Source organism: Nematolebias whitei, chromosome 8 (assembly GCF_014905685.2).
Source record: "Nematolebias whitei isolate Nwh7 chromosome 8, NemWhi1, whole genome shotgun sequence".
NCBI lineage: Eukaryota > Metazoa > Chordata > Actinopteri > Cyprinodontiformes > Rivulidae > Nematolebias > Nematolebias whitei.
This window is the reverse complement of record NC_056505.1, coordinates 38,255,335-38,265,065: the sequence shown is the minus strand read 5'-3', so window position 1 is coordinate 38,265,065 and position 9,731 is coordinate 38,255,335. Positions and strand designations below refer to the sequence as shown.

The following is a 9,731-nucleotide window of genomic DNA, read 5'->3' as shown; positions in this document are numbered from 1 at the left end:
GACGCTAGCTCCAGGGCTAACACGTATGACGCTAGCTCCAGGGCTAAAACGTATGACGCTAGCTCCAGAGCACTTCTTGCATGGTGATAAATGGATATGGGCATCAGTGACCCCCGTATTTCAGAAAGGAAGAAAAGGGTAAAGATAATGGATAGATAGCTCCAGAGCTAGCTTTTGGAGCCAATATATATATATATATGAAGATGGCACCGGAGCTACTATATGATGACCTGCGAAATGTGTTAGCATTGAATATATGTTACAGATGACTACTTACTACTACCACACCCAATTTAACCTCAGTGTTTGTATTTCTGACTTACGGCTGAACAATTAATTGCATTTGCGATAATATCACAGTATGATAAAATGAGATTTTCTAATCGTGAAGGCTGCAATTTGACTGGTCACGTGATCTGGTTACATGACTTGCAAGTGAGCGGAGCAAAGCAGAGCAGGGAGCGAGAGGTCAATGTTGCGCTTTAACCGGTTGCACAATGGCGTCAGGCTCGACGGAAGCTGATACATCTGAAAGTTTGGTACCGATGGGAGCAGCACGTCCATCGTTTGGAATTGTTTTGTCTATAAAAAAAGAAGACGCTGCGCAGCGACATGTACTGTGCAGAACCTGCTGCTGATGCTGCCTCTCGAGGAAACACCACAAATATTTATAAACAATTAAAAAACACCACAAAGCCATTTACAATGGTTGCATGACTAGAACGCCAACGACCAGTGCTTCATCTTCAAGTCAGCAAAGTACCATCACTGACAGAACTGTTCGAAGGTGTTACTCAGCACCTTGAGTGTTGCCCCCACCGCAACAACAAACACATGCACACAAGTTAAAACATGATCGCCATTTCACTTTCAATGGCAGGCAATACGAACAATACTGCACAGCTTAAAAGAGCTAAAAGACAATCTATAGTTAAGAGGAACACCAGAAAGATCACAACTTACTGCAGCATCCACATTAGCAGGAGAATCACTGTTTGGGTCTGCCAGCATGGAGATGACGCTAATCATGATTGTCTCTACGGTGTGGATTGGAAGCCAGCGCTCCTCAGGCTTTTCATATCCAAATTTATCTTCTCCTGGCTCATGCAGGATTGAGATGCAAACATCCCCATTCTTTGCAACTGTGAGGAAAAATTGGAGAACCGGTTACAAACACAAAAACGTTATAATTTAATATATATATATAGCATGCAATGATAAAACATTTAGTAAGTAATGATTCTGAGGCACATCTTTACCATTTGGATGCCAGATCTCAGTGATAAATTTCATCTTTGGTGGTCGTAGTGGATAATCGTAGGGAAAGGTTAGATATGCTTTGAAAAATCCTCCTTCACTAGTTTAAAAAAAGAAAAAGAAAGTTGTGTTAAATAATTCATGTTTTTAAATCAAGGCATTTTAAACAAATATTTTCCGACTTACAAAAGAGTATCTTGTGGACCAATGATTACAACTTCCCATTTGTAAATGTCGTCATCGTCTATGAGACCAGCTGAAAAGCCCTCCACAGGGTTCTTGTTGAGCTCTGGGTAAAAAAGAAGAAAACGAACGTTCAAAGATACAGAGAAGTTAAAGCCTCAGTTGTCCCAGTGGTCACTGGAGCACTCGGACCAGAGACTGAAATGAAAATGCTGTAAAACAAGTTTTGAATGCAAAAACGCCTCCTAAGAAGAACCTCAACATCTTCATTTCTGCTACTTCCAGTTCTGTCTCCTGTCTTTTTGTCCATGTCTCTGTCTCCAGACCATACAACACAGCTGGTCTCACCGCTGTCCTGTAAACTTTTCCTTTGACCTTTGCTGACAACATTGTCACAAATCACTCCTGAAACTTTTCTCCTTCCACTCCATCCTGCCTGGACTCTCTTCTTCACCTCTTTACCACACCATTTACCATTTTCCTGCATTTGAAGAGAACTTTCAATACTCTAAACTTCAGCACTGGAACTTTTCTTAGATTTTGCCAATATTTTCAAGACCTTCCAGCCTTCCTAAAAGAATAAAAAGCTGCTCTGGATGGATGTCAGACAATGCGTCCACTGTCTCTTGGTTTGCAGATTATCTGTCTGATAGACCTCATTTGTGCAGCTGGGAAGAACCTTGTTTGATGATGTTCTCCTAGGTTGCTGATCACCTCAAGCGGCTGTCCTGTTTACAGCTCTGACTAAGTATACAGTAATTCTGTATCTGGCCACCTGTGAAGTTATGGATGTGTGTTGTTTAGAAACAAACAGGAACTTGTGGGCAACTTTGTGGAATTGATACTGGAGTTATCTGCTTCTAAATGTGTCCAAAACCAAGGAGAGGAAGGTCAACTTAGGTTTCCTACGTTACATCAACATCCTGTTTCTAAACAACAAGCTGGAAAAGTGACCCAACACTGATAGGGTTAAAAAAAAAAAAGGGGATAAGCAGACTCTTCCTCCTTTTTCGTTTGTGTTGGTCTTGTTTTCAGGGGTCGCCCCTGTGAACAAAATCACTGGTGGTTGTTTTATACCAGATGCCATTCCTGATGCAAACTGGGCTTGAATCTGCAGCCTCGGTAAGGACTACAAGACCGTGGCGGACCACTGAGCTACCACAGCCTCAAGGAGATGGGCAGACTTTAATCTGACTTTATTCTGAGAAAACTCAAACCCTTTATAATATTTGCAGAAATGTGGCAGATCTTTTAATCAGCTTGTGGGGCAGGTGCGATCTTCTGAGCCGTTTACTGGGGTAGTGCCAGCAAACTAAAACAATAAGCAAGGTTTAGGGTTAGTAAAGTTGAACAAAATATTGGACAGAACATGGAGACATTTGCTTCAGTGACAAACAGGTCACTAAACAACCTCCTCTCCATTACAGATAATCCCTTTCCACGACTTCAGAGCTCTTTCTCCAACAGACACATTCTGTTCTGCTGTCATAAAAAAATAAAACTACCAACATTCAGATCATTCAGTCTGTTTTCCAGCTTGTTTCTGTGTAGAAGATACAAGTTCCACTGCCTATACATCTGTCAATAAAACTGCAAATATATAACCATCAGTATATTCTTCTATTTAGCAGCGTTTTTTATGTCCGTCTACACAGCATTTATTTTAACTGTATCTACAGGTGTTGAGCATGCATCAGGAGGTGTATCTACAGGTAAGTTTACTGTTATTTTCCCAAGTTTTCAGATTTCTCATCTACCTTTTTATTCTAAGAAACTTGTCTTCATAACAGAAGTACCATTACTTGCATACTATTTAACCTTTCTGCAGTTATCTAATGTCTGCTGCTTGTAGCACCATTACCTGTGTTATGTTTGCTGTACAGACTCACTCTTGACTTGTTTTTGTGTTGCTGCTTTGACAAACTTTTCCTAAATAAAGTATCTATCAATCCATTTATTGATAGTCATTATGAATTTTTGCATCTCATATATAATAGAAAAGCAGACAAATAGACTGAGGACTTAGTTTTTAGACATAAAAGACATTACATCAAAATGGTTTCACGACCATTTTAAAAAGTTTTTTTTTTTAGGAGAAGGGCATTATTGAGACAGTCAAGAAGAAGCCAATGAAACTCCATCTTACGAGGGTCTTGGTGAAAAGATTCATGGGGTATGCAGTGAATAAATGTCCCCACAGTGATCAGAAGAAGTACTTTGATCATGAGCCATGAATACTACATGTCGCGTCAAAGCGCCAACTCCGAGGCAGACAGAAACACCACATAGGAGATATTATCTTACGAAGCGAAATTACAATTTTATGTAGGTTTTATCAAGTGGCTACAGGATATTTAAGATAAAGCGTAAGTATGAGAGCGTGGAGATCTTTGTTTAAATTGATCAGGACTGATGATTCCCTGGATTGATTATTCCTTTGTTCTGTCCGCCAACTAATGCCAACTAGCTAGCAGGCTAACAAGGTTTAATTACGATTCTGGTCTGGTTCGGACGGGTTGTTTTTCATAGATACACTTCGACACGTATTACTGAATCCCGATAGTGATTAGTTAACCAAAGCAGCTTAGCCACACACGGCCGCGTTGATAAAGGAGTCCTTTGCTGCTAGGCTAGCTCTCTCCTACGGCGTAAACAGAGCTCCGCGTAGCTTCAACAGGCTAGCGCCAGCCGGTAAACACAGTAATCTTTATGTTAACTTACAGTCTGAAGCAAATATTACCTGCCAGTTGTTTTCGAAGAAGTAAAGCTGATTGTTCGGTCATGGTACGCGAACGTAACCGAGGAGAAATAAAGTGTGAACACTTTCAGAAAACGGAGCTAAATGTGGTTCTGCGCAGCCTGCTGCTGATTTCCTCCTGTTTCCACACACTGCGCATGCGCGTCATACGTACCCCGAGCAGTCCTGGGGTGTCATTTTATTATTTTATTCAGTTTGTATGGAAAGTTGAAAAGAAATAAAGTCAACTCAACTCAAGTCAAATTTATTTATAAAGCGCATTTAAATGGTCTGTCATAATAAGTGGGTTTCAAATGTCATAATTATGAGGAACAAAAACACAATTATGAGATACAACGTCAAAATTTCGACTTTTAAAGTCATAATCATTATTTCAGTTACAATTTTGACTTCTAAAGTAAGAATTATGAGATACAAAGTCACAAATGAGTTTCAAAGTCATAACTATGAGATACAAAGTCAAAATTTAGACTTTTAAAGTCATAATTATTAATTGCATTCATAATTTCAACTTTCAAAGTCATAATCATGAGAAACAAATATACATTTTGATTGTCAAAGCCATAATTATGAATTTCTGTTATAATTTTGACTTTCAGTCAAAGTTCAGACTTTCAAAATCCATCCATCCATTATCTTTTACCCGCTTCTTCCTTTTCGGGTCACAGGGGTCACTGGTGCCCATATCCAGCCATCACTGTACGAGAGGTGGGGGACACCCTGAACAGGTCTCCAGTCCATCACAGGGCCACATGGAGACAAATGAGACAAACAACCATTCACTCTCTCACTCACACCTAGAGACAATTTAGAGTTACCAATCAGTCTAACATGCATGTTTTTTGTCTGTGGGAGGAAACTGGAGAACGGAGAGAACATGCAAACTCCACCCAGAAACCCCGCCAGACCGGGATTTGAACTGAGACAACCTGCTCGCTGAGAGGCAGCAGCTCTACCAACTGCACCACCGTGCTGCCCAATTTATTTAATTCAATTCAGTTTATTTATATATTGTCAATTCTCAGCAGAAGTTGTCTCAGGGCACTGAACAGAAACATTTACATAAATTAAAAAAGGCAATTAGTAAAGTTCTTTATCTAAGGAAGCAGCAGATTGTGTTGAATCTTCACTTCGTCACAGTCTTCCATCCTGAGCAAGCACAAAGGCAACAGTGGGAAGGAAAAACTCCCTTTTATCAGGAATAAACCGCCAGGCTCAGGATGAGTGGCTATCTACTTTGACTGGCTGGGGTTTGAGAGGACAGGAAGGAGAAACAAACGAACACAGAATGGATGGTCCAGGAGTATTTATATTAGAAAAAATATAAAAAACACATCCATCCATCCATTTTCTTTACCCGTTTATTCCATTTTGGGTCACGGGGGTCGCTGGTGCCCATGTCCAGCAATCACTGGGCGAGGGGCGGGGGACACCCTGGACGGGTCGCAAGTCCATCACAGGGACACATAGAGACAAACGAGACAAACAACCATTCACTCTCTCACTCACACCTAGGGACAATTTAGAGTTACCAATCAGCCTAACATGCATGTTTTTGGTCTGTGGGAGGAAACCGGAGTACCCGGAGAAAACCCACGCATGCACAGAGAGAACATGCAAACTCCACCCAGAAAGGCCCCTGGACCGGGGTTTGAACCAGGGACCTGTTCGCTGAGAGGCAGCAGCTCTACCAGTAGCGCCACCGTGCTGCCCATAAAAAACACATGTTAAGGATATAATTAATTACCAAAATAAAACAAAAACAGGTAGATTAGAGTAAGTAAAAACAACAGCAGAGCGAGGAAATGTGGTCAGTTTGTCCTCCAGCAGTCTAAGGCTATAGCAGCATAAATAAGAGACAGCTCAGGAAACTCAAGCTAACCCTAACTATGGGATTTAACAAATAGGAAAGTTTTAAGTCCAGTCTTAAAACTGGACAATGTGTCAGTCTCACAGACAGAAACTGGAAGTTGGTTCCACAAGGGAGGAGCCTGATAACTGAAAGATCTTCCTCCCGTTCTGCTTTAGGAAACTATAGGAACCATAAGTAAACCTGCCGTCTGAGAGTCTGCTAGAAAAATATGGAACAATAAAATATGTAAGATGGAGCTAGGTTGTTGAGAGCTTTGTATGTTAGAAGTAAGATTTTGAATTCTATTCTGAATTTGACAGGGAGCCACTGGAGAGAAGCTAAAACTGGAGAGATGTGATCTCTCCTACTAACTCCAGTTAAGACTCTGGCAGCAGCATTTTGGATCAATTGAAGACGTTTTAAAGAAGTTTTTGGACACCCAGATAATAAACCATTGCAACAGTCCAGCCTTGACATGGATCAGTTTTTCTGCATCATTATTAGTCAAGTCAAAAAAATGTTTAAATCATGTCATCTGGACCAGTTTCTTTAAGGGAGAAACATTTGGTCTTTCGTTCGAAAGACTCCTTCAGTCTGAGGTCTGCTAACCCACATCTGCCTCACAAACAGACCTCCTTGAAGTGTTTCAAGACAGCCCCCTGTGGAATCCAAAGAAACTAGCTTTACACATGCAAAAAGGGAATCATCCATCCAAAACAATCAATCTTCGTGCATAACAATCAAATGTTTTAGGCCAACTTACTCACAGAAACAGCCTGAGGAATACCAAGGCCAAAATGGTTCAGAAAAATGATGATGATGATAAATGATGAGTGATTGTTTTGGGCAGATGGTTCCCTTTTTGCATGTAAAGCTCTGTGGATTCCACAGAGAGCTGTCTTGAAACACATCAAGGAGGTGCCATTTGTGAGGCAGATGTGTGTTAGCAGACCTCAGAATGAAGACGTCTTTCAGATGAAGGACGAAACGTTTCTCCCTTAAAGAAACTGGTTCAGATGACATGATTGAACCTTTTTTGTGATTTATCTACCTAGATGATTGAGCATACAGACCGCTTTATTATTAGACAAGATGTTTCTAATTGTAGTGATATTACACAGGTGGCGGAAAGTGGTTCTAGTAGCATTTTTAATGTAGGGGTTAAAAGATAAATCCTGATCAAAAAATAACATCAAGATTTTTAACTTTAGAACTGGAGGCCAAATTAATGTCATCCAGAGAAAGTGAAAGACTGAATTTTTTTCCCCCTAAGATGCTCAGGTCCATAAAACAAAACCTCAGTCTTGTCTGAGTTTCAAAGCAGAAAATCAAGGGTCATCCAGGTTTTAATGTATTTAAGACATGCTTGTAGTCTAAGTAACTGACAAATATAATTGTGTGTCATCAGCAAAATAATAAAAATTTCTCCCATGCTGTTTAATAACTTTACCTAATGGAAGCATATATAAAGTAAAAAATATTGGTCCAAGCAATGAACCCTGAGGAACACTGTGACTAACTTTAGTGTATGAAGAAGATTCAATATTTACATTTACAAATTGAAATATATCAAATAAATATGATTTAAACCATTTTAGAGCTGTTCTTGCAATCCCAATATAATATTCATCCTGGACCTATACCTGGACCTACCATTCTATGTTCGTCTGTATCTCCTTCCTGTCCTCTCAACCAGCCGGTCAAAGCAGATGGCCGCTTGTCCTGAGCCTGGTTCTGCTGGATGTTTCTTCCTTTTAAAAGGGAGTTTTTCCTTTCCACTGTTGCCTCTGTGCTTGCTCAGGATGGGAGACTGCAACGAAGCCAAGATTCAACTTGTCTGCTGGATTCCTTAGATAGAGAACTTTACTAATTGGCTTTTATGTATGTGAGTGGGCAGCACGGTGGTGCAACTGGTAGAGCTGCTGCCTCTCAGCGAACAGGTCCCTGGTTCAAACCCCGGTCCAGGTGCCTTCTAGGTGGAGTTTGCATGTTCTCTCCGTGCATGCGTGGGTTTTCTCCGGGTACTCCGGTTTCCTCCCACAGACCAAAAACATGCATGTTAGGCTGATTGGTAACTCTAAATTGTCCCTAGGTGTGAGTGAGAAAGTGAATGGTTGTTTGTCTCGTTTGTCTCTATGTGGCCCTGTGATGGACTTGCGACCTGTCCAGGGTGTACCCCGCCCCTCGCACAGTGATTGCTGGACATGGGCACCAGCGACCCCCGTGACCCAAAATGGAATAAACGGGTAAAGATAATGGATGGATGGATGGATGGTATGTGAATGTTCCTGTAAAGTGCACTGAGACAACTTTGTTGTGATTTGGCGCTATATAAATAAACTGAATTGAAATTGAATTGAATTCAAGCCTCTGTAGTAAAATATTGTGATCAACTGTATCAAATGCAGCACTGAGGTCTAACAGGACATTGTCTGAGGCCATGAGAATATCCAACAATTTTCAGTCAGGTCATCTGGACAGTTTCTTTTTTTGTGCTGAAACGTTTCACCTTCCATCCAGATGACCGAGCACATCTTTTGATGTTTGATGTTCTTTTGAGCACATCACATGGATGTGACGTGCTCAAAAGAACATCAAACATCATTGGAAATTATGTATAAAAAACTTTAGTTTATCAAATATGCAAAGTAAATAATAATAATAGATAACTTTTATCTTTAACGAATAAAATATAAAAATAGTAAAATATAATTTAATGTCTAAATGTGTGCACAAACGCAATTTTCTGAAGACATCGTAGAGACGAGTGGATGTTGAAAATACGAGCTGGCGACGGGACCCTGAAAGCAGCACTAGGGCGGAAGTCATTGGGCGCCATATTTAATACGTCAGATGCTAAGTATTTTTAGCTATTCCTCGACAGAAACGTAAAGCCAGTCGCGGCTAAATACAGCAAGCCATAACAATAAGTAAAAATGAATGTAGTGGACCATGTTCGGGATATGGCTGCAGCCGGACTGCACTCAAATGTTCGCATATTGAGCAGTTTGATGCTGACGATGAGTAATAACAATCCGTAAGTAGTGTCGGGGTCCGTGTATTTCCCGACGCGCTCCTTCATTACCTTTATATTTGTTTTTAATTCTTCCCTCGGTGGTGGCATTAGCCCACAGCTAACCACGATGTCATCAACAGCTAAGATAAGATGTATGCTGCTTTGACAAGTTAACTGACCTTAAGAGTCTGCGCCGGTTATTGTGTATTTCAAATACATTGAGCATTATTTACCAAGACATAGACCCATCCATGTGTTGACTCAATTTGATGCATTCTTGTTTTCTAGGAGTTATATCGTTTTTGTTTTGTGTTTATTAACCTCGTCACTGTTCCCTCATTTAAACAGACTAGTTTGCTTTTAGTGTGAAGAGCAGAGATCGGGTTTGACACACAATCTTTTTGATTCATCAGTTTTATTTGTACGTCTCTGATTGAAGGGAGCTGTTTTCGCCAGCCCAGAAGTATCAGCTGCTGGTTTACCATGCAGATGCCATTTTCCATGATAAGGAGTACCGTAATGCTGCCTGCAAATACAGCATGGCCCTTCAGCAGAAGAAGGTGCTCAACAAAACCTCTAAAGTCCGGACTTCAGCTGGGGGAGCAGCATCCAACATTCAGGCTCAGGTGAGCAGCATCCAACATTCAGGCTCAGGTGAGCAGCAT

The 9,731-nt window shown here is 40.7% G+C and overlaps 2 protein-coding genes across 2 annotated transcripts in view; one reads left to right on the top strand and one right to left on the bottom strand.

Moving 5' to 3' along the window:
* Positions 1-4,327, bottom strand: part of ube2g1b (ubiquitin-conjugating enzyme E2G 1b (UBC7 homolog, yeast)) — a 6,720-nt gene extending 2,393 nt beyond the window's left edge. Inside the window, exons 1-4 of the mRNA XM_037681260.1 lie at positions 4,181-4,327; positions 1,444-1,546; positions 1,260-1,357; positions 964-1,142 (exon numbers count right to left, since the gene is read on the bottom strand). Of these exons, the coding sequence (XP_037537188.1) occupies positions 964-1,142; positions 1,260-1,357; positions 1,444-1,546; positions 4,181-4,223 (423 nt within the window). The 5' untranslated portion in view covers positions 4,224-4,327. The remainder of the gene's footprint in view (positions 1-963; positions 1,143-1,259; positions 1,358-1,443; positions 1,547-4,180) is intronic.
* A 4,559-nt stretch (positions 4,328-8,886) lies between these two features.
* The window catches only part of anapc7 (anaphase promoting complex subunit 7), a 23,790-nt gene continuing 22,945 nt past the window's right edge, over positions 8,887-9,731 (top strand). Inside the window, exons 1-2 of the mRNA XM_037681257.1 lie at positions 8,887-9,087; positions 9,506-9,692. Coding sequence (XP_037537185.1) covers positions 8,987-9,087; positions 9,506-9,692 — 288 coding nt within the window. The 5' untranslated portion in view covers positions 8,887-8,986. The remainder of the gene's footprint in view (positions 9,088-9,505; positions 9,693-9,731) is intronic.